At 43.8% G+C, this 24,156-nt stretch overlaps 1 protein-coding gene across 1 annotated transcript in view; it reads right to left on the reverse strand.

Annotated features, from left to right (window-relative positions):
* Window positions 1–22,833, reverse strand: part of gorab (golgin, rab6-interacting) — a 25,535-nt gene extending 2,702 nt beyond the window's left edge. Inside the window, exons 1-4 of the mRNA XM_088313323.1 lie at window positions 22,634–22,833; window positions 22,255–22,555; window positions 22,025–22,126; window positions 21,519–21,659 (exon numbers count right to left, since the gene is read on the reverse strand). Of these exons, the coding sequence (XP_088169449.1) occupies window positions 21,519–21,659; window positions 22,025–22,126; window positions 22,255–22,555; window positions 22,634–22,688 (599 nt within the window). The 5' untranslated portion in view covers window positions 22,689–22,833. The remainder of the gene's footprint in view (window positions 1–21,518; window positions 21,660–22,024; window positions 22,127–22,254; window positions 22,556–22,633) is intronic.
* Between the last annotated feature and the right edge of the window lie 1,323 nt (window positions 22,834–24,156).

The raw sequence follows: 24,156 nt of genomic DNA on the forward strand, positions 1-24,156 counted from the left end.
TTAAAGCCCACCCCCCCTCTCCTTCTCTAAATAGGCAAGGACTTACATTTGACGACTATGTATGGTGATTTAACAAGTCTGCATACTCCTGTTCAATTGCCAGGTTTTTATAATTAAAAAATTACACCGTGATAAATAAATTCCTCCAAATTTCCACCATTATCATTTCCCTAGCACATGGGAACTGTGTTATGGACTGATGAATCTATGGCTGAACCTTTCAAACCTGCCAGAATCAGTATCCCCCAGAAACTGTACCTAGGAAAAAGGGATCATGCTTATATTTGCTACAGTTCCTAAAAATGATCTCAGGAAAAGAGTAAATCGCTTGGGTTTCACCCGTTTGGTTCACCTATGAAATTAATTACTGCCTACAATGACAATAAAGGGATTTCTAATTCTAATTCTAATTCACTACTATGTTATCAATAACCATTTCTTTGCAAAACTTGTTTATACATCAAGTACAAATGTGCATAACTAATGTTTTAAACTGCAGTGAATAATTTGCTGAATGAAATATAGTACTGATAAGTGCAAGTATTTTTCTTATTTTGGGCGAAATTGGTTCATAAAAATGAAAATCAACGTGCATATTCTATGGATGAAACAATCACTATTTGTAATGACGCCCCATGTTAAAAAGCCCACGTTTAACAATGTGTAGTTTATAGTACGAACGACTTTAATAAACTAGTGAATTAATCCAAAATTAACACATTAAATTACCCAGCTCTAGTTTTATTACAATTGTCTTGAGTTTATTAAGTATTTGTAACCCTTCTATTTATTTTTAATGTGAAAGGTGACATCATTAATAACTGTCGAAAGTAGCAATCGCATAATAGTATACCAGTGCCATCACTTTTTTTTTTATAACTTCTAGCAGGGTTATTGACTTATATTATGCAAACTGCTAGTTATATAGCCCCAACCTATTAATCGGTAGGCCGATTAAATCGACCAATTTAGGGCCCCTTGGTCGATGATTGCCGACTGCTTTTACCTGAAAGTAATACTGTTCTTATTATTTCTTACACATAATTCTACACCAAAACCTTGTCACCCAAAGTATAAATAATGAAATTTGTTGAATAGGTCATACAATAAAGATAAAGATGGCCTTTATTAGTCCCACAATGGGGCACCTGTCCCCACACCCCCACGTAATAAGAAAGGTACGGTAATACAAGAGTGCAGTGTAATGTATAAACTGAATTAGTCTACCCCATTATCCCCACACTCCGTACCACTTGAGAGCTGACATAATTCACGTGATTTCCAGCTAAGACTAAAGCTAATAATAACTCCGAAAAAAGTATTCTCATATACCCTCTCCTGTCTTATGGTGTATATTTTCAATTCCACATACTAATGGATTTCACGATTGTCAAATACCATAAATTCATTTTTTTTTAAGATTAAGATAATTTATTTATGTCACAAACCAAAATCACAATGTGTCCAATTCGCTTAAGACAACTTCCATCAGATGCTGGAAGTTCTCTCCTGCGAAGAAAACATTTGTGTCATCGGGAACAATAACATGGTTTAATATAGGGGAAGCTTTGCATATGTCATTTATATACAATGTAAATAATTTTGGTCCCAATATTGACCCTTGCAGTCCTAAAAAAAGTAGTAAAAATGAAGACCCTGTTCCCTTATCTGCATAAACTGCTGTCTTTTCTCCATATAACTTTTTAACCAATGCTACACTAGTTCTGCAATCCAAAATCTTTCTAGTTTTATTCACAGGATGTAATGATCGATGGTGTAAACAGCTTTCTTTAAATCTATAAAAAAATGGTTACTTCAAACCTCTTATTGATTGCACTGGTTATTTCTTCTACCATATCAATTAGTCCAATTGAGGTCAAGTGACTGATTGTGTGAAGGTGGAGGCCTTCACACATATATTATTCTACACCGTTTAACTTTATTATTATTTTCATATACTCTATTTTCTTCCTCGCCTTTTTTCGGCGCGCAACAACTTCCACAGTTTTCATCCGATTTTCACCGTTCCAACTTCGTTCTATTGCAAAAATTCACGCCTCGCAAGCTTCCATTTTTCATGTCTTCACCTATTTCCCATAATTCACCATTTCACATGTTTCACCCCAAAAATCCACATTCATGTTCAATTAGACATTCAACATTTCCATTCACATTTACGTCATTCCACTTAGAAATTCAAATGTTTGAGCTAATTCAACTGCCCTTGGACTGGGTGATTAGCTTAACATCTGATTCACCTTGAACACCCCCAGTGAGGCAGCCATCTCGGACTTGGACATTAGCCCCCCCCCCCTCCCAACCATCTTGGAGAAGGATGTCAATCAACAGTAAGTGAACCTGAAGTGACATCATATCTGAAGTGAACCAGGAGTGACGTCACACAAACCGGAAGTACGCGGGGGATGACGTCATGAAACCGGAAGTGATGTAAATCACCCGGACGTGAACCGGAAGTGACATAATTTGACCGGGAGTGAAGCGGAAGTGATGTAAACGACCGGAGTTGAACCGGTAGTGGCGTAAAGCGACTGGGAGTTAACCGGAAGTGATGTAATTCGACCGGAAGTGAACCGGAGGTGGCGAAAATCAACCGGAAGTGAACCGAAAGTGCTGGAATTCGACTGGAAATGAACCGGAAGTGAACAGAAAGAGATGTATATCGACCGGAAGTGAACCTAAAGTGATTGAATTATAACGGAAGTGAACCGGAAGTGATGAAATTTGACCGGAAGTGAACGTGAAGTGAATGAATTCGACCGGAAGTTGCCCAGAAGTGACGTAATTCGACAAGAAATTTACCGAAAGTTATCGGATTTAACCAGAAGTGATCTGATTTGACCGGAAGTGAACCGGAAGTTACAAAATTCGACCATAAATGGATGGGAAGTGTCGGGAATGTAACAAAAATGAACCGGAAGTGATGGGATCAGACCGGAAATTAAACAGAAGTGACAGTATTTGACCGTAAATCAACCGTAAGTGACAAGATTGGACTGGAATAGAACCGTAAGTAATGGGATTTGACCGGAAGTGACAGTTTGAGACTCATTCAAAGTCATTCAGTGTTATTCGGTATCATTCAAAATTATTATTATTACCAGAAGTTGACCGGAAGTGATGAAATTCGAGCGGATTAACTTGATTCACTGTATTTGAGTGTCAGAAATTTATCCATTCGTCCATTCCAAATGGATCTTTACAATTCACGTGTACATGGTTTTAGTTTGAAATTCAAAACATTTATTTCAGTCATTTCACATTACTTTTTCCTCTCTCACATTCTTCACTTCATTTACTGTATTCATGTTTCAAAGATATCTTTCCCCATTCATTCCAGGCTTTCCCAGTTCTATTATTGTATAAATGTTGATTCCCTACTTGCACTTGTACATTCTTGTGTGGTTCAGAGGATAAGCACTCGTTTCCCACCCAACAGGTTGTCAGTTCAAATCCCAACCGTGGAGCTTTGTTTTTATTTATTTTATTTTTTTTAATGGAACCAATGTGTCCATGCGTTCACATTATTCACCATTTTACATTATAATATCTCAATCAATTTATTCATATTCATTTCCATTTAGTGTCATTCAACATCATTCACCATCATTCAACATCCTTCCACCTTCCATCATTCACTATCATTCCACATTCTCATACAATTCTATTCTCTACGATTCAAACTCATTCAATTTCATTCTCTATGATTCAAAACCATTCAATATCATTTCATCCTTCCACCCAGATGGCTTCAACTCCTCAGCCTTTACACGCGATTTCTCCAGAAATTGCATTCTCTAGTTCTAAATCAATATTGATTATTTATGAGCAACTCAATGTCTAATCAAAAAGCTATCCATTCAGACTGAATTTTTCCAATATCTTTGAGAACTAGGAAAGCAGGGAAACGGGTCTATAGTTAGTAAAAAGATTTCTTCCTCAGGTGCTGCATATCGGCATCACTTTAGTAATTTTCATTTAGCAGGGAAAAGAGCCTATTGAAATGATAAATAAAAAATATGTGATAGTGGATCAGCAATGAATAATTACTTATTAAGGTAATGTAATGTCAATACCATTTCAATCTATCTATGTTTCGTTCTTAAACTTATTTTTAACATTTATAATTACATATTAAGTGGGCACGGCCGTTCGTCCTCACGGTCCTTAATCCGACCCATCGGGCAGCCAACCGCCTGAAGCCTTCACCCCGCAGGCGGGCTCACGACCGTCATGCTGGCTGACCACTGAGGTGAGCCTGCGCTACAAATCTCATTCAAGTGAATGACTGCAGTGCGTCACAAAGAACAGGAGAAAAAGGGTACCTCTCACAAAATCTTTTCCTGCAAATAGATTGTGCCGAGATGCTGTAATGCCATTTGCAAAGGCCTAGATTTGTGTAAAGGTATCTTGTAAACAATATAAATAATGCCATGTGCAAAGGAGCTAGTCGCCTGTAAACAAAATGCTAAATAGAATGGAAAAAAATGTCAATGGAATGCCAATGCCAAATAAACGCGTGTGCTTCATCAGGAAAATGTGCCGTCTCGAGTACTCCGGTGCGCGGTCGCCATTTGTCGTCTATGTAATGCACGGTTCCGGCGCCGCGCGTGTGGCTGCCTGTTTACAGCAGCGTGGCTCACTATTGAGCCTTTTTCGTGTGTTTTTTCCCTTTACCATGTTTTATTTTATTTTTACCTCATCTCAGCAATGGACATACAACTTGCGGTGGTTTTACTGCTGTTGGGGGCTGTTTTTTGCGCAATCGTGTCCGGAGATGAAACTCGGAGCTACGGATCGATCGTGTACTCAAGAGATCAGCTGTTAGCACTCCGTGCTAACCCCGCGTCGGCTCCCGGAGCGAGACCCGATATCCCCCGCGAGCTGAGGAGGAAGAGACTGGGATGTCGTGCGGGGGCTAAACGCCAGGCAAGGAGGAGACGATACAACCCCGTCCTCCCGTCCGTTATTATGGGGAATGTTAGATCCCTCCCCAATAAAATGGACGAGCTAACAGCGCTAACTCGGCCCGAGAGGATTGTCCGGGAGGCTAGCTTGCTGGTGTTCACGGAGTCGTGGCTAACAGAGCTAACGCCGGACGCCGTCGTGGAATTGGACGGCTTCCAAATACAGTGAACCCCCGCTACTTCGCGGTTCACCTTTCGCGGGTTCAGTGCTTCGCGGGTCTAAAAAATATTCGGGAGCATTGTAGTTTCGCCGAGCGGCACAAGGGGGCCTGAAGCGGTTAGACGGCCGGCGTGCGCCGAAGAGGAGGAGAGTGGCCGAAGAAGAGCAGGTTCCCCCGGACACGATTGGTGGCGACGGACACGATCGGACACCGTGCGTGAGCTCCGAAGGAGACCGGCCGGCGTGTGTGGCTGTCAAGCCGAAGATAAACAACTTCCGCCCGGGCACTCGCGCGGCGACATTTGGCTTCGTTCGGGACCGTGCGTGAGCTCCGAAGGAGACCGGCCGGCGTGCGTGGTAGTTAAGCCGAATAGGAGCACCTTCCGCCCGAGCAACGGCGGAGAGCGAGGCTGTCAGTTATGAATGAATAAATAAATAAATAAATGAATAAATAAATGAAGAATGCCACCTTTCATTTCACTGTCATGATCCGTGCCTGTCATGCCGCGTGTGTTTTTGTTTTTTCAGCTGTGTGGGCGTTCCTCCAGCGATCGTCTCGCGCCATGCCATCAGCTGCTGCGAGACGCGCTGATTACACTGACTATATTGTGATTATAATAAATATTGTAACGTTGTATAATAAATCAGGCCAATTTGTCCATCAGCGAACGCTTTTATTATTAAGCCAAAAACGGCTGCTGTTGGCCGCAACCACACCGATCAGAGAGAGAGCAACACAACGACAACAACATAACGTTCACTCCCCTGCTGCCTTCACAGCCTCCACAGAAAAGAGGAAAACACAGAACCCTTGAACTATTTACAAAGTCGCTACACTATCTTTGTATCACCACCTTTTTTCCCGTGTCTGCGTTTGGAGAGTCCTGTTCAATCCTCCAGTTCTGCTGGAGGATCATAACATTCACAGGGCACACCGGACGGCGTACCAGCAGGTAAAAGTCGAAGTAATTAAATAAATACAAAAAGAAGTAATTGAATAAATACAAAAATAATGGCTGGGGAATAAAAAAATAATAAGTTTTAATAATAATTTGTTTTTTTGTTATAACATGAATTTCACTCTCTCTCTCTCTACCAGTATATATATATATATATATATATATATATAGGTGCGAAGTATATATATACACGGTGTTTTTTTTTTGTTTTTTTTTTTTTTTTTTTTGAAGGTGCGACGCTACCTCGCGGATTTTCAGATTTCGCGGGTGGTCTCGGTCCCCATTAACCGCGATAACCGGGGGTTCACTGTACTACGCGCGGACAGGACACTGGAGAGCGGTAAGAGGAAAGGGGGAGGGCTGGCTGTGTTTGTTAATGATAGATGGTGGAACCCTGGGCACATAACTGTTAAGGATCAACTTTGCAGTCGGGACATCGAGCTGATAGCTGTTAGCATGCGCCCGTTCTATTTACCGCGAGAGTTCAGTCATGTGATCGCGGTGGCGGCGTACGTGCCACCCTCTGCTAACAGTGAGACAGCCTGTGACGTACTGACTGCAGCTGTGAGCAGGCTACAAACACAGCACCCAAATGCCCTGCTCCTTATCTCTGGTGACTTCAATCATGTTTCTCCTTCCTCCTCTCTGCCTTCATTCACACAATATGTAACCTGCCACACCAGAGACAATAAAATATTGGACCTTTTCTCTGCCAACACCAAGGAGGCGTACACATCATTGCCCCTCCCCCCGCTGGGCAAAGCTGACCACAACTTGGTTGCTCTCCTGCCTGTGTACAAACCTCTGGTCCGCAGGCAGCCAGCTGTGACACGCACAGTTCAGCGATGGTCCAGAGAAGCCGAGGAGGCCTTAAAGGACTGTTTCAACACAACTGTGTGGGAGGTATTCAGCGAAGCTCACGGTGAGGACATTAATGGTCTAACAGACACAATTACAGACTATATTAACTTCTGCATGGAGAACACCATTCCCACCAGGACGGTAAGATGTTTCTCCAACAACAAACCCTGGATCACACCGGACATTAAAGCTCTCCTGAAGGAGAAAAAGAGGGCATTTGTGTCAGGCGACAAGGACGAGCTGAAGAGAGTGCAGCGTCAGCTGAGAAGGAGGATCCGAGAGGGGAAAAAGTCCTACAGGATGCGGATGGAGGAACAACTGCAGCGGAACAATGCCAGGGATGTCTGGAGGGGCCTGAAGACCATCTCAGGCCACGGACAACCAGGTAAGACCCAGGAGGGGGGGGGGGGCTTCAGTGGGCAAATGAGTTGAACCTATTTTTCAATAGGTTTGATCAAATGCCTGACCCCGCTCAGGCTCCCCTGCTGCAGCCCCCACCAACCCCTCCTGCCACTGCGAACGAGACCCTCTCTCCCCCTCTCTCTCCCCTCTCTCTCTCCACAGGCTCCAGTTCCCAGCCTCATCAGACAACCACCACTTCCTCCTGCTCAGCCTTGTTCCTCACAACATCTCAGGTGAAGAACCAGCTGAGGAAGATGAAGGCGAGGAAGGCAGCAGGCCCAGATGGGATTAGCTCCCAGCTCCGGTTCCGGCGCAGCACGAGTGGCTGCCTGTTTACAGCAGCGTGGCTCACTATTGAGCCTTTTTCGTGTGTTTTTTCCCTTTACCCTTTTTTATTTTATTTTTACCTCACCTCAGCAATGGACATCCAACTTGCGGTGGTTTTACTACTGTTGGGGGCTGTTTTTTGCGCGATCGTGTCCGGAGACGAAACTCGGAGCTACGGATCGATCGTGTACACAAGAGATCAGCTGTTAGCACTCCGTGCTAACCCCGCGTGGGCTCCCGGAGCGAGACCCGATATTCCCCGCGAGCTGAGGAGGAAGAGACGGGGATGTCGTGCGGGGGCTAAACGCCAGGCAAGGAGGAGACGATATCACCCCGTCCTCCCGTCCGTTATTATGGGGAATGTTCGATCCCTCTCCAACAAAATGGACGAGCTAACAGCGCTAACCCGGCACGAGAGGATTGTCCGAGAGGCTAGCTTGCTGGTGTTCACGGAGTCGTGGCTAACAGAGCTAACGCCGGACGCCGTCGTGGAATTGGACGGCTTCCAAATACTACGCGCGGACAGGACACTGGAGAGCGGTAAGAGAAAAGGGGGAGGGCTGGCTGTGTTTGTTAATGATAGATGGTGTAACCCTGGGCATATAACTGTTAAGGATCAACTTTGCAGTCGGGACATTGAGATGATAGCTGTTAGCATGCGTCCGGTCTATTTACCGCGAGAGTTCAGTCATGTGATCGCGGTGGCGGCGTACATGCCTCCCTCTGCTAACGGTGAGACAGCCTGTGATGTACTGAATGCAGCTGTGAGCAGGCTACAAACACAGCACCCAAATGCCTTGTTCCTTATCTCTGGTGACTTCAATCATGCTTCTCCTTCCTCCTCTCTGCCTTCATTCACACAATATGTAACATGCCAAACCAGAGACAATAAAATATTGGACCTCTTCTATGCCAACACCAAGGAGGCGTACACGTCACTGCCCCTCCCCCCGCTGGGCAAAGCTGACCACAACTTGGTTGCTCTCCTGCCTGTGTACAAACCTCTCGTCCGCAGGCAGCCAGCTGTGACACGCACAGTTCAGCGATGGTCCGGAGAAGCCGAGGAGGCCTTGAAGGACTGTTTCAACACAACTGTGTGGGAGGTATTCAGCGAAGCTCACGGTGAGGACATTAATGGTCTAACAGACACAGTTACAGACTATATTAACTTCTGCATGGAGAACACCATTCCCACCAGGACTGTAAGATGTTTCTCCAACAACAAACCCTGGATCACACCGGACATTAAAGCTCTCCTGAAGGAGAAAAAGAGGGCTTTTGTTTCAGGCGACAAGGACGAGCTGAAGAGAGTGCAGCGTCAGCTGAGAAGGAGGATCCGAGAGGGGAAAAAGTCCTACAGGATGCGGATGGAGGAACAACTGCAGCGGAACAATGCCAGGGATGTCTGGAGGGGCCTGAAGACCATCTCAGGCCACGGACAAGCAGGTAAGACCCAGAAGGGGGGGGGGCTTCAGTGGGCAAATGAGTTGAACCTATTTTTCAATAGGTTTGATCAAATGTCTGACCCCGCTCAGGCTTCCCTGATGCAGCCCCCACCCACCCCTCCTGCCACTGCGAACAAGACCCTCTCTCCCCCTCTCTCGCCCCTCTCTCTCTCCACAGGCTCCAGTTCCCAGCCTCATCAGACAACCACCACTTCCTCCTGCTCAGCCTTGTTCCTCACAACATCTCAGGTGAAGAACCAGCTGAGGAAGATGAAGGCGAGGAAGGCGGCAGGCCCAGATGGGATCAGCTCCCAGCTCCTCAAATCCTGCGCAGACCAGCTGTGTGGAATCGTCCAGCACATGTTCAACCTGAGCTTGAAGCTGGGCAGAGTCCCCCAGCTGTGGAAAACATCCTGCCTGGTTCCGGTTCCAAAGACACCCCATCCGAAGGAGCTCAACAACTTCAGACCAGTGGCGCTGACGTCTCATCTGATGAAGACCCTGGAGAGACTGGTCCTCGTCCATCTGCGCCCCCTGGTCAGCTCCTCAATGGACCCACTCCAGTTTGCATACCAGCCTGGCATCAGTGTGGATGATGCCATCATCTACCTGCTCCACACTTCACTCTTCCATCTGGAGAAGGCGGGGGGCACGGTGAGGATCATGTTCTTTGATTTCTCAAGTGCTTTCAACACCATCCAGCCCGCCTTATTGGGAGACAAGCTGGAGCAGGCGGGAGTGGCCCACCACCTCATCACATGGATTCACAACTACCTCACAAACCGGCCACAGTACGTGAGAACACAGGACTGTGTGTCTGACGTGCTCCTCTGCAGCACGGGAGCGCCGCAGGGAACTGTGCTGGCTCCCTTCCTGTTCACCCTCTACACCTCGGACTACAAATACAATTCCACAACCTGTCACCTGCAGAAGTTCTCTGATGACTCTGCGATTGTCGGCCTCATCACTGACGATGACGATCGGGAGTACAGAGGGGTTACGCAGGGGTTCGTGGACTGGTGTCAGCAGAACCGCCTCCAAATCAACGCTGGGAAATCCAGAGAGCTGGTGGTGGATTTCCGCAAGCGTCGGCACTCTCCACCTGCACCAGTGAATATCCAGGGAACAGACGTTGAGAGGGTCTCAACTTACAAGTACCTGGGTGTTCATCTGAACAATAAACTGGACTGGAGCGACAACACAGACGCTCTCTATAGGAAGGGTCAGAGCAGACTCTTCCTACTCAGGCGGCTGAGGTCCTTTGGCGTTCGGGGAACAGTCCTCAGGAACTTCTATGACTCGGTGGTTTCATCAGTCATCTTCTATGGAGTGGTCTCCTGGGCAGGAGGCATCTCGGGCCGAGACAAAAAGAGACTGGACAAACTGGTGAGGAGGGCCAGCTCTGTCCTGGGCTGCTCCCTGGACTCTGTGGACTCAGTGGGGGGCAGAAGGATGACGGCAAAACTGTCATCAATGCTGGACAAACCAGCCCACCCATTCAATGACACTCTGAGAACACTTTACAGCTCCTTCAGTGACAGACTTTTACACCCTCGCTGTACCAAAGAGAGATTTCGCCGCTCCTTCCTGCCAACTGCTGTCAGACATTTTAATAAGAACATTGGGTCAGGCCTACAAACGGGAGGGCATTAGTGCAATTGTGCAGTCCTAGGATGCAATATTAACTACTACTGTACTTTCAGCCAAGGGTGTACTTAAATATTGACCAATGATGTATTTTGTTTACCATTACAGTATTCTTATTACAATACTTCTATCACTGTAGTATTTCTACCACTGCAGGATGTTCACTATTACAGTACTTTTATCATTGCAGTACTTTTATCATTGCAGTATTTTTCTATCATTGCGGTACTTTTACTATTACAGTACTTTTACCATTGCAGTACTTTGACCATTGCAGTACTTTCATCATTGCAGTATTTTTCTATCGTTGCAGTACTTTTACTATTACAGTACTTTTACCATTGCAGTATTTTCTATCATGCAGTACTTTTCTATCATTTCAGTACTCTTACCATTACAGTACTTTTATCATTGCAATATTTTTATGATTGCAGTATTTTCAATCATTCAGTAGTTTTTATCATTACAGCGTTTCCCCCTCCGTATAATGGACAAACATTAGGAGTGTTTCCTTACACTTAGATACGTTTATACTGTGTATATTTGCATGCTTTTTCTGAATGTCTGCTGCTAATGTTATACATTAACGGCTACATTACGCCGCCGACTCTGTGTGATCTATATCTTTGCTGCTGTAACACCTCAAATTTCCCCATTGTGGGACTAATAAAGGACATCTTATCTTATCTTATCTTAAATCCTGTGCAGACCAGCTGTGTGGAATCGTCCAGCACATGTTCAACCTGAGCCTGAAGCTGGGCAGAGTCCCCCAGCAGTGGAAAACATCCTGCCTGGTTCCGGTTCCAAAGACACCCCATCCGAAGGAGCTCAACAACTTCAGACCAGTGGCGCTGACGTCTCATCTGATGAAGACCCTGGAGAGACTGGTCCTCGTCCATCTGCGCCCCCTGGTCAGCTCCTCAATGGACCCACTCCAGTTCGCATACCAGCCTGGCATCAGTGTGGATGATGCAATCATCTACCTGCTCCACACTTCACTCTCCCACCTGGAGAAGGCGGGGGGCACGGTGAGGATTATGTTCTTTGATTTCTCAAGTGCTTTCAACACCATCCAGCCCGCCTAATTGGGAGACAAGCTGGAGCAGGCGGGAGTGGCCCACCACCTCATCACATGGATCCACGACTACCTCACAAACCGGCCACACTACGTGAGGACACAGGACTGTGTGTCTGACGTGCTCCTCTGCAGCACGGGAGCGCCGCAGGGAACTGTTCTGGCTCCCTTCCTGTTCACCCTCTACACCTCGGACTACAAATACAATTCCACAACCTGTCACCTGCAGAAATTCTCTGATGACTCTGCGATTGTCGGCCTCATCACTGACGATGACGATCGGGAGTACAGAGGGGTTACGGAGGGGTTCGTGGACTGGTGTCAGCAGAACCGCCTCCAAATCAACGCTGTGAAATCCAAAGAGCTGGTGGTGGATTTCCACAAGCGTCGGCACTCTCCACCTGCACCAGTGAATATCCAGGGAACAGACGTTGAGAGGGTCTCAACTTACAAGTACCTGGGTGTTCATCTGAACAATAAACTGGACTGGAGCGACAACACAGACGCTCTCTATAGGAAGGGTCAGAGCAGACTCTTCCTACTCAGGAGGCTGAGGTCCTTTGGCGTTCGGGGAACACTCATCAGGAACTTCTCTGACTCGGTGGTTTCATCAGTCATCTTCTATGGAGTGGTCTCCTGGGCAGGAGGCATCTCGGGCCGGGACAAAAAGAGACTGGACAAACTAGTGAGGAGGTCCAGCTCTGTCCTGGGCTGCTCCCTGGACTCTGTGGACTCAGTGGGGGGCAGGAGGATGACGGCAAAACTGTCATCAATGCTGGACAACCCAGCCCACCCACTCAATGACATTCTGAGAACACTCCACAGCTCCTTCAGTGATAGACTGTTACACCCTCGCTGTACCAAAGAGAGATTTCGCCGCTCCTTCCTGACAACTGCTGTCAGACTTTTTAACTCATTAAATACCAGCCATTTTCACTGGAGCAACCCGCTCAATCCCAGCGTTTTCCTGGGTTTTGACTAATATTGCAAGGCCCACAGAATATTGTATTCTAATGCTATATAGACATGGAGCACACCAAAAGAAAGATGAGACTCTCTTCTTTCAACAGAAAAAAAAAGTTTGTTTCTATCTTTTTCCAATCTTGCGCAATCGCCATTTGAAAATAGCTAAATTTCATGAAAACTCCAATCCCTGGGGAAAAAACTGAGAAAATGAGCTTTTTGTAAACTGATGCATTTCGACCATAATTTGAACTTTGACACTATTATTTATGGCTTTTATGACACCTCTAACATCTAAATAATGCATGCCTTCTATAAAATACCAAAAAAAAGCACAAAAAATATGTTTTTGATAACAAAATAAATTTATTTGCACATAACAGAAAACGACTGAACTGTTTAACTATGTACAAAAATGAAATACATCAGTGTCATACATACTTTTTTTTTGTGTGATATAAAATAAAACAGTTGCCTTGATGCAAGGGCACACAACATTTTTTCGATTTTCCTCGGTTGCCATCCAGTGTGTGTGACGCCATCCGGAACCACTGCTTCCTGATGCACAACCTGTAAATATAAACAATTGGAAATATATATTTATTGCTGCATTTTATTGCTGGCGTGTGAAGTTTCATATTATAATTTACCTTTCTTTGCACCAACAAGACGAGGAGGAACCTTCTTGCCGCGGGATGCACAATCTGTGAATTGTAGAAAGTTTGTATGATTACTACACCATTCAGTATTGCTTCCTCGTCAGGGAGGAGTCACGCTTGCTTGAAGTGCACATTCGCTCGCATACTTCCTAGTCGGAGTTGAGCTATGCTCGCGTCTAACTACACATTCACGCAACATATTCTTCCCGCAAGATGCATGATATGTAAAATAAGTGGATATAAGGGCTAACCACATGTTCAATTGTAACTTGCGAGCGTTTATTTCCCTGTTCGGGAGGAGTTATGCTTGCTTGGAAGCGGACATTCGCTCGCTCACTTCCTATGCTCGCGTCTAACTACACATTTACGCGACATATTCTGCGCGCAAGATGCGTGATATGTACAATAGATGCATGATGGCTAAACACATGTTCAATTGTAACTTGCGAGCGTTTACTTCCTCGTCGGCGAGGACTTATGCTCGCGTGTAATTGTGCAAGAGGCGGCCGGACGAGGAAGTCAGCGAGCAAGCTCGCGTCTAACTACACATTCACGCAACATTTTCTTCCCGCAAGATGCATGATATGTAAAATAAGTGGATATAAGGGCTAACCGCGTGTTCAATTGTAACTTGCGAGCGTTTATTTCTCTGTTCGGGAGGACTTATACTTGCGTGTAATTGTGCAATTAGAGGCGGCCGGACGAGGAAGTCAGCGAGCAAGCTCGCGTCTAACTGCACATTTACGCGACATTTTCTGCCCGCAAGATGCATGATATGTACAATAAAAGCATGAGGGCCAAAATCACGTTCAATGGTAACTTGCGAGCGTTTACTTCCTCGTCGGCGAGGACTTACGCTCGCGTGTAATTGTGCAATAGGCGCCCGGACGAGGAAGTCAGCGAGCAAGCTCGCGTCTAACTGCACATTTCCGCGACATTTTCTGCCCGCAAGATGCATGATATGTACAATAAAAGCATTAGGGCTAAAACCACATGTTCAATGGTAACTTGTGAGCGCTTACCTCCTCGTTCGGGGGGGATCTGGTGAGGACTCTCGGCTGCTTTGGCTATTGTCCGAAGGCAGGCGATGCAGGCCGCAAGGCACGCGCAGCCTCTTTAGACGCCTCTTTGTTGTGACGACGATGAAGCGTCATCCTCTCAACCAAAGCGTCTCCAAAGCCTTGATGCTTTTAGGAAGCTTTTTTTTTACAAAAAAACATTCCTCGATCGTCATTTGCTTGGAGGATTTCATTGCTAACACTACTAATGCGACTGCTGCTAGTGCTGCTGCTACCCACGCTGCTCTCCACGCTTATAAGTCTACCCCAGGATCCCGCCCCCCCATTTGTACCTCTGGCGCAGATTCAAGGCAAATTTTCTGCACCTCTGCCCCCTGCTGGGTGATTTTTACATGATTCACAATGCGGACAAGGCTGATTCTCAGTCAGAGGTTGCATCAGACCCTTATGTACACTATGACGCAAAAAAAACAAAAAACGTATTTATACGTCTTTGGTAGAGGGCGCCATTGCTTTAAAAGACGTATTTATATGTCCAAGCGAGTAAATGAGTTAACAAGAACATTGGGTCAGGCCTACAAACGGGAGGGCATTAGTGCAATTGTGCAGTCCTAGGATGCAATATATACTACTACTGTACTTTCAGCCAATGGTGTACTTAAATATTGACCAATGAAGTATTTTGTTTACCATTACAGTATTCTTATAACAGTACTTCTATCACTGCAGTATTTCTACCATTGCAGAACGTTCACTATTACAGTACTTTTATCATTGCAGTATTTCCTATCATTGCGGTACTTTTACTATTACAGTACTTTTACCATTGCAGTACTTTTACCATTGCAGTACTTTCATCATTGCAGTATTTTTCTATCGTTGCAGTACTTTTACTATTACAGTACTTTTACCATTGCAGTACTTTCATCATTGCAGTATTTTTCTATCGTTGCAGTACTTTTACTATTACAGTACTTTTACCATTGCAGTACTTTCATCATTGCAGTATTTTTCTATTGTTGCAGTACTTTTACTATTACAGTACTTTTACCATTGCAGTACAGTGAACCCGCGCTACTTCCCGGTTCACCTTTCGCGGGTTCAGTGCTTCGCGGGTCTAAAAAATATTCGGGGCATTGTAGTTTCGCCGAGCGGCACAAGGGGGCGCTGAAGCGGTTAGACGGCCGGCGTGCGCCGAAGAGGAGAGTGGACGAAGAAGAGAGTGGACGAAGAAGAGCAGGTTTCCCCGGACACGATTGGTGGCGACGGACACGATCGGGGGCGACGTTTCGCGCGGTTCGGACCGTACCCGAGCTGCGGCCGGCGTGTGTGGCTGTCAAGCCGAAGAGAAACAACTTCCGCCCGGGCACTCGCGCGGCAACATTTTGCTTCGTTCGGGACCGTGCGTGAGCTCCGAAGGAGACCGGCCGGCGTGTGTGGCTGTCAAGCCGAAGAGAAACAACTTCCGCCCGGGCACTCGCGCGGCGACATTTTTGCTTCGTTCGGGACCGTGCGTGAGCTCCGAAGGAGGCCGGCCGGCGTGTGTGGCTGTCAAGCCGAAGAGAAACAACTTCCGCCCGGGCACCGGCGGAGCGCGAGGCTGTCAGTTATGAATGAATAAATGAATAAATAAATAAATGAAGAATGCCACCTTTCATTTCACTGTCATGATCCGTGCCTGTCATGCCGCGTGTGTTTTTGTTTTTTCAGCTGTGTGGGCGTTCCTCCAGCGATCGTCTCGCGCCATGCCGTCAGCTGCTGCGAGACGCGCTGATTACACTGACTATATTGTGATTATAATAAATATCTTTGTATCACCACCTTTTTTCCCAGGTCTGCGTTTGGAGAGTCCTGTTCAATCCTCCAGTTCTGCTGGAGGATCATAACATTCACAGGGCACACCGGACGGCGTACCAGCAGGTAAAATTCGAAGTAATTAAATAAATACAAAAAGAAGTAATTGAATAAATACAAAAATAATGGCTGGGGAATAAAAAAATAATAAGTTTTAATAATAATTTGTTTTTTGTTATAACATGAATTTCACTCTCTCTCTCTCTACCAGTGTATATATATATATATATTTATATATTGTAGCGACTTTGTAAATAGTTCAAGGGTTCTGTGTTTTCCTCTTTTCTGTGGAGGCTGTGAAGGCAGCAGGGGAGTGAACGTTTTGTTGTCGTTGTGTTGCTCTCGCTCTGATCGGCGTGGTTGCGGCCAACAGCAGCCGTTTTTGGCTTAATAATAAAAGCGTTCGCTGATGGACAAATTGGCCTGATTTATGATACAACGTTACAATATATATATATATATATATTTTTTTTTTAAGCATTTTTGAAGGTGTGCTACTTTGCACCTATATAATATATATATATATATATATATATATATATATACGTGTGAAGTAAATATATACACGGTGGTTTTTTTTTTTTTTTTAAGGTGCGACGCTACTTCGCGGATTTTCAGTTTTCGCGGGTGGTCTCGGTCCCCATTAACCGCGATAACCGGGGGTTCACTGTATATTTTATCATTGCAGTACTTTTCACCATTACAGTACTTTTATCATTGCAGTATTTTCTATCATGCAGTACTTTTCTATCATTTCAGTACTCTTACCATTACAGTACTTTTATCATTACAATATTTTTATGATTGCAGTATTTTCAATCATTCAGTAGTTTTTATCATTACAGCGTTTCCCCCTCTGTATAATGGACAAACATTAGGAGTGTTTCCTTACACTTAGATACGTTTATACTGTGTATATTTGCATGCTTTTTATGAATGTCTGCTGCTAATGTTATACATTAACGGCTACATTACGCCGCCGACTCTGTGTGATCTATATCTTTGCTGCTGTAACACCTCAAATTTCCCCATTGTGGGACTAATAAAGGACATCTTATCTTATTCAGGCTCAAACAGGGATCCATGTTGCGACTCGACCACAAGTCGGATGTGGATGCAAAATGCTTGACATGTCTCCGCTCCCGTCCCGATGTTGTCCATATCGGGAAGTGGCGTTTGCGGCAAATATTTTCGTACCTCTTGTCGGCTACGTTCATGAGGCGTTTAAATCCTGTGCGCTCCACTGTAACTAGAGGAGCTCTATCTTTAGCTATGTGCTAGGCTATCACGTCCACCACTGAGACGTTCTCTCGTATGGTGTCGCCTCCGTTAGTGGGCTGTTGTCACTTGTCCAACCTTGCTTCTCACTTTGAACTTTTAGCACAAGCTCCAAGTCAACAGCATGGTTGTGTTGTGGGTGGTGAAAAAGAAAAGGTTGGATGCGCCGTTTCAGGTGCTTACGACGCACTTTGTAGTTCATGTTCTTTTGCTCAAACATCGTCTTTATGGAACCCAAAACATTTCCAAACGACAGATGTCGAATTTCTTTTCGGGACAAGCGCGACAGGAACAATTTCAACTAACGTTACTTCGTGTGCAGCCGTGTCAGCCGCTTCAGAATTTGAATCGCCAGCTATGAACGCGTCTTCTGTTTACATTCTTCTACAGCGCATGAGTCACGTGACTACATGCGCTGTAGCTGTCTTAAAGAGGCATAAACATCGCCGCAGACAGAAAAGACTTTTCTTTTTATTTTATTTTTTTTTAGACACCGAATTTACCGACATGGGCAAAAGGTCATTCTAATACATTTCGGTAATGGTAAATTTTCGGTTTATCGCCCAGCCCTACTATGTACGCTCGCTCTCAACACTGCTGGATACAAGAACAGGAGCGAATTCCCGAATTGACTGCTCATCAATGAGTGCCAATATTGGACGTTTTGGATGTAGTCCGATAAATTCCGATCCTGTTTTTTTGGGCTGACATCGGAATCTGATTCGGACATCCCTACTTTTTATTTTAATGAATTCGATTTTGTTAATATGCAGTATAAAACATGCATTTTGATAATTATTTAGAGATTTAGGGAGTATTAAGGGGTAAATTCAGACTTACACGGAAATTCAGGTTACATCGCCACCGTAGGAATGGAAGTTTACTTTACTTGTACATCACATATCCATCCGGAGGTATTTAATTGGATTAGTATGCACAATATAATCTTACTGTAAAAGTTGTACTGAGTCGACTGGTCATTTATTTGAACGAAGTTACGCCACTCTGTCATTCTGCGTGAGTATGCTGCGAGTGTGTTCACTTGTTTGTCGTTGGTTTAGCAGCTGCTTCGTTGGTTTGAATGCTTTTCCTTGGTTGGTTTACCGGCTTCTTCTTTTTGGTATAACTGCTACCACTTCATGTTTGGAGGCGGCTGCGCCCTGTCTACAACACGCACAAAGCCACGGTCGATGTTTGCTTTCAGATTCGTTTCAATCTAACATTTTATTGAAAGCTTTTGTTATTAATATCGATAACATGGCTATAGCAATACATATTGCTATTTAATTATCACACAGCCCTAACTCATTCAGCATTCCGTTTTAACGGCCAATTGTTTATGATTGTTTTTTTTTGTTTGTTATTGAGACATCCATATATACGCTCTGCATTCTGCCATGACAGCTTTTTCATAGACCAGAAAGCAGTGTTGTTTGTGTCAACGACAATGACAATGAAGATGACGGTAAATTTTGTTAACGCCTCTTTTTTCCCCAACGATAACGCGTTAAACGTGGCTCTTTGATGACGAAAGTATGAAGTGAAGTACATTAATTTTCGTTGACGAGACTAGACAGGACGAAATTGTTAGCGTGTGGTCCGTCAGACGATCAAATTTTATGACATCCCTTCCTATAGTACATATAATCTGTCTTTCAACAATTGCAATGTTGGTGCAATCTATGCTCATTTGGGCACGCCTACCAACTGGACAAAACGCAGGGTGCATGCGCCGCACACACACGAACACGTCAGCAGTTAGGTCATTCGTCTCAGCTCACCCAGAATGACACGCTTTTGTTTGACGGACCATGGCGACAGTGACTATCGGTAGGCTACTTTGTTGTGAAAACAGCAGCTTTTACAAGCAAAGAAGACATATGTTTGATAGAGGTTGTACTTGTGCTACTGTATTAGAACAAGTCTACTACTAGTCCATGTTATTAAAATTTTTGTATTTTATGTTGCTTTACGTGAAATAAAGCCATAACAGTTTTCAAATAAAATTTTTTTGTTCTCGGCTTATTTTGGAGCAATGAGCATTGATTCCACTGTTACCACTTTTATCTGTTTGTTATGTATACATCAGGCATCACCAAATGGCGGACCGGATCCGGACCGCGGGATGGTTCGGACCGGACCCATGGCCAATCTATGCAATTCTAGTTAATACGGAAAAGGCGTCACTGATTTGAGCCAATCAAATCTTTTGTTTACGATCCACTGCCAATTGCGCAGCAGACCGGAAGAGAGTGCTGCTGACAGTATGCCTAGCTAAAAAGTTAGCAAGGTCGATGCGTCTTGTTTTAAATGAATGGACGGAGAAATTTAGTTTCGTTCTGGCTGCAGCCAATTCAAAACCAGTGTGCATCATATTCTCCGAAACCGTCGCAACATTGCGAAGCGCCACTACGAAACACCGACCTTTTGTGCACAGTGATCCGCTGATATTTGAGGTGAGCGCACGCAAAAACATCGAACTTCGACTGCAGTACAACAGATTTTTACATTTTCATTTACATCCCAGCGGCATGCAAACGAATATTCAGTAAAAGTATCATGGATTTTGGGGAAACATAAAAAAAACGTTCAAGTGATGGGGAAGTTGTGAAGGAGTGCTTAAATGTGGTTGCACAAACATTATTTAAAGGAAAACACAAAGCCCACATGTGTGAAATAATCTACCAAATCCCAATGGCCCTGACTCCGTTCCAACCCAGATTTAAGTCACTGGCAGGGCAGTCACAAACTCACTTTTCTCATTAAGAGAAGTTAAAAAAATATTCAAAAGAAAAAGTGGTGTCAAAACTCATTTTGAATTAGTTTTTCATAAGGACAGCCATTTTTATTGATTGTGTACTGAACATGTTGACCTGGTTTACTTGGATAATTAGGCTTTCCGTTTTTTTTAGGCTGATAACTCTGATTTAAAAAAAAAAAAGGTAAAAAGGTGTTAACTCAATGCTTAGCACTTGATATATTTCTGCAGTAGATATTGTACTGTTTTTTTCTGGAAGTGTCACCCTTAAATTCCTGGAGCCACATTTTCTTGAATGTGAAATAAACGCCTTATATTTGTTTGACTGGCAAAGGTGTTTAATGGGAACATTGCCAAATATTTTGTATATAAGTGCGCTCTGTTGAAAATGACTAAATTTTGAAACCATATAAAAATGTGAACATAGGCTAGACATTTCGGGAAGTTGGACTTTGGTTCGGACCTTTTAATTAGAAGAAATTTTCGTCGTGGACCTCTATGACTTTTAATTGAATACCTCTGGTATACATCTTAGTAGACCATGAGAAAGTCTTTGCTACTGGGTGGAAACCTTACATACCTATTTTTAACTAAAACTTTTTTGAGTTTTCATTGAATACATTCACAAAAACTAGACAAAAACGTATTTTCTTTGCGTTTCTGTCGACTATAACTAGACTAAAGCCTTTTTGCGTTTTCGTCGACTAAAACTATCACAAATAGGAATGACTAAATGTGACGAAAACTAATAAGCGTTTTAGTCCAAATGACTAAGACGAAGGATAAATCTAAAATGCCTGCCAAAAACAACACTGACCACACTGTCTGCAGCAGCAAATAACGATCCTGGCTCACTTTTCATCGCTATGTCATGGTTCCACTCCCTGGAGCCAAGAAAGTGTATGCCTGTGCATGTTCGCTGTCATGGCATCACAGACAGAAAGTTCCCATGAGCTATTACAGGCTTGCTTGAATACAATCAGTGTAACCATAACAGGTTTGGATACAATATTTCTTGATAAACCACATACTTATCCTTCTAACCACCACAGGTGCACTTTTAAATTGAACTATTGGTGGTATATTGGCTCATGTATATCTACATGTAAGCAAGCAAAGTTGCTACCTGGCAGTAGTGTAGTCCCAGCTGGCTTGCTCGATCTTTTCCCTCAGAATGCTGATGTCATTGGAAACCATGTCATCAAGGGCTTGCAGCTCTTTCTGGATTCTCTTCAGCTTCACAGCCTCAGCTTGAGTTTGTTTGGACCTATACAGAACAACAAGACAGAGGCTACATACTTGTGAAGATTACAGTTCCTTTTTTTTTTTTTTGGTACGTTTTTTTTTTTCTACGTCGTTAGACCAAGTGTGTCGAGTCCTGTTCCTGATATCCAGTTTCCTGGATATTTTCCATCGCTCCCTGCTGCAACACACCTGATTTAAATGATCAGATAATCAGCAAGTTCTGCAGAAGCTAGCTAGCAATATTGATCATTTGAATCAAGAGTGTTGCAGCAGGGAGAAATTGAAAAAAAAATATCCAGAGAACCGTCCCTCTAGAAACAAGAATGACGACCCCATCGTTAGATGTTACAACCAATACCATGTATAGAATCTAACCAAAGCACTTACTTTTCAGCTATAGTTTTCACAAGCAGAGCCTTCTTGCGCTTATTCCTTTCTTCTATGATCTTTTGCTCCCATTGCAGTTGCTCCAGGCGATTCTTGTCTCGACTGCAACAATACAAGCAATGTTATGCTCTGTTTTGTTTTTAATAATTTACCTTAGAAGAAAAACAATGCCATTTATGATAAACAGTTTGGGTCAAATTTGACATAAAAGTGAAAACATAACTACTAACAGTTCAATCTCTTTTTTCTGAAGCTCCTTCACTTCTGGATTGTTTTTCTCGCCAGTTCCCTTGCAGTTTTCTTGCGTCTTTTCCTCGATGAGACTCTGTTGCGCATTGTTTTTGTCAGACGGACTTCCTGGTGCAATGTGATCATGCTCACCCTTTGATGGCAGCTTATTGAGCTGCTGCTCTGGTGGAACTGACACGAATTCAGTGCACTGAGCGGCTCGCTGCAATATCTTCTCTCTCTGAAGTTGTTGCCGACTACGGCTGTGTGGTCGTAGTTTGCTTTTGCTCGCGATCACAGTGTCTATAACGACAACATTCTTTAGCAGCAAATCAAAACAAACAACATCTATCAGAAAAGTTAATAGTAAGTAAATGTTACCTTTTTGCTGCAATCTCCGCAGTTCATCTTCTGAAAACCCAGCCCAACCGCTCATTTTATAATTTCAAAGTAACACCATCTAAATACGATTTAAAAAACACAAAAGAAGGGGTGAGCTCGCAAGATAGCTTCAGTTAAAGGACTATACAAATTAACTTTTGATGCCTTGCCGCGACTACTCAGCCGTCACTCTTCAGCCATGTTTTTGTATTTTGGATGTTGCCCACGTGACGATCCACGTCAAGGACCTGCAAAGCTCTGAGTTGTCCCAAGACAGGCCTGAATGGAAAAACCTAAAGTCCAGCTGCAACAGCATGAATCCGTGCACCAACATTTCTTTTAGTTTTAATTGGCTATTGGAAAAGTTAAAACTGACTGAATATTTTGTTAATTGTTTTAGATCTAACATGGGGCGACTGTCTGATTTGTCATACTATTGGTTCAGATCAAAAACGGGAATGAAGGCTGAGTTGATATTATTTCAATGCAGCATTCGAGGAAGGTGGGAAGTCAGACTTTCCCGGCTTCCGAGTAAGGAAAAGTGCTGGAACACGAGACATCACACGTTCGTTTTTCTGTAGTCAAACTATCCGTTCCTAAAATTGGAGTGCGCGCGTATTCTCAACCTGACGGTAAATGCTTTCCAACATGACATAACTGTAACAATAATAATAATGATAATAATAATTACCTCGTTGAATATTCCATACAATTCCAATTAAGTGGAAAATATTTCGGGGACACTTTATAATAAGTACACACTTTTAGGCATTAGCTAAGCATTTGTAAATATTGAGTCAACATTTGTAATGCATGTTTCCCACATGCATAACCATCTACATATACGTAGTTTGTAAATACCGAATAAAAGTGTTTTCATTTGTCATTCAGATAAATGGGGGTGGCACGGTGGGCGAATGGTTGAACGATGGCCTGCCTCACAGCATGGTTGCAATTTCTCCCAGAGCCTGCGTGGGTTTTCTCCGGATACTCCGGTTTTCTGGTATGCCTGGTAGGTTGATTGAACACACCCAGTTGTCTCCAAATACGAGTGTGAGCGCAAATTGTTGTTTGTCTTTGTGTGCCCTGCGATTGGCTGGCAACCAGTCCGGGTGTACCCCGCCAACTGCCCAAAGACAGCTGGGATAGGTAGGGTCCAGTACACCCCGCGACCCTCGTGAGGACAAACGGCTTAGATACAATACAATACCATACAATACAACTTTATTTATATAGCGCATAATGGATGAATTTAGATAAACGTTATCACCAGAATAATAAAGGTAATTCTGAGATTCACATCACATTAAAAACAACAAAATCATTAAATGTGCATTCTATATAGTTACATATTGTAGTTGGATATCAGAAGAAGAAAGTATTAGGTGTTACCTTGCAAAATAATGATGGCAAACATTTTTTATAATAAATTATTTACCAATTATAGGAAAATTATTATTTGTGTTAGAAACAAGCTAAATAAATGATGACATCAGTATTTACACATGCTAAACTAATGCTTT

Source organism: Idiotropiscis lumnitzeri, chromosome 13 (assembly GCF_059441095.1).
Source record: "Idiotropiscis lumnitzeri isolate Australia: NSW breed Sydney's pygmy pipehorse chromosome 13, RoL_Ilum_1.0, whole genome shotgun sequence".
NCBI classification, from domain to species: Eukaryota; Metazoa; Chordata; class Actinopteri; order Syngnathiformes; family Syngnathidae; genus Idiotropiscis; species Idiotropiscis lumnitzeri.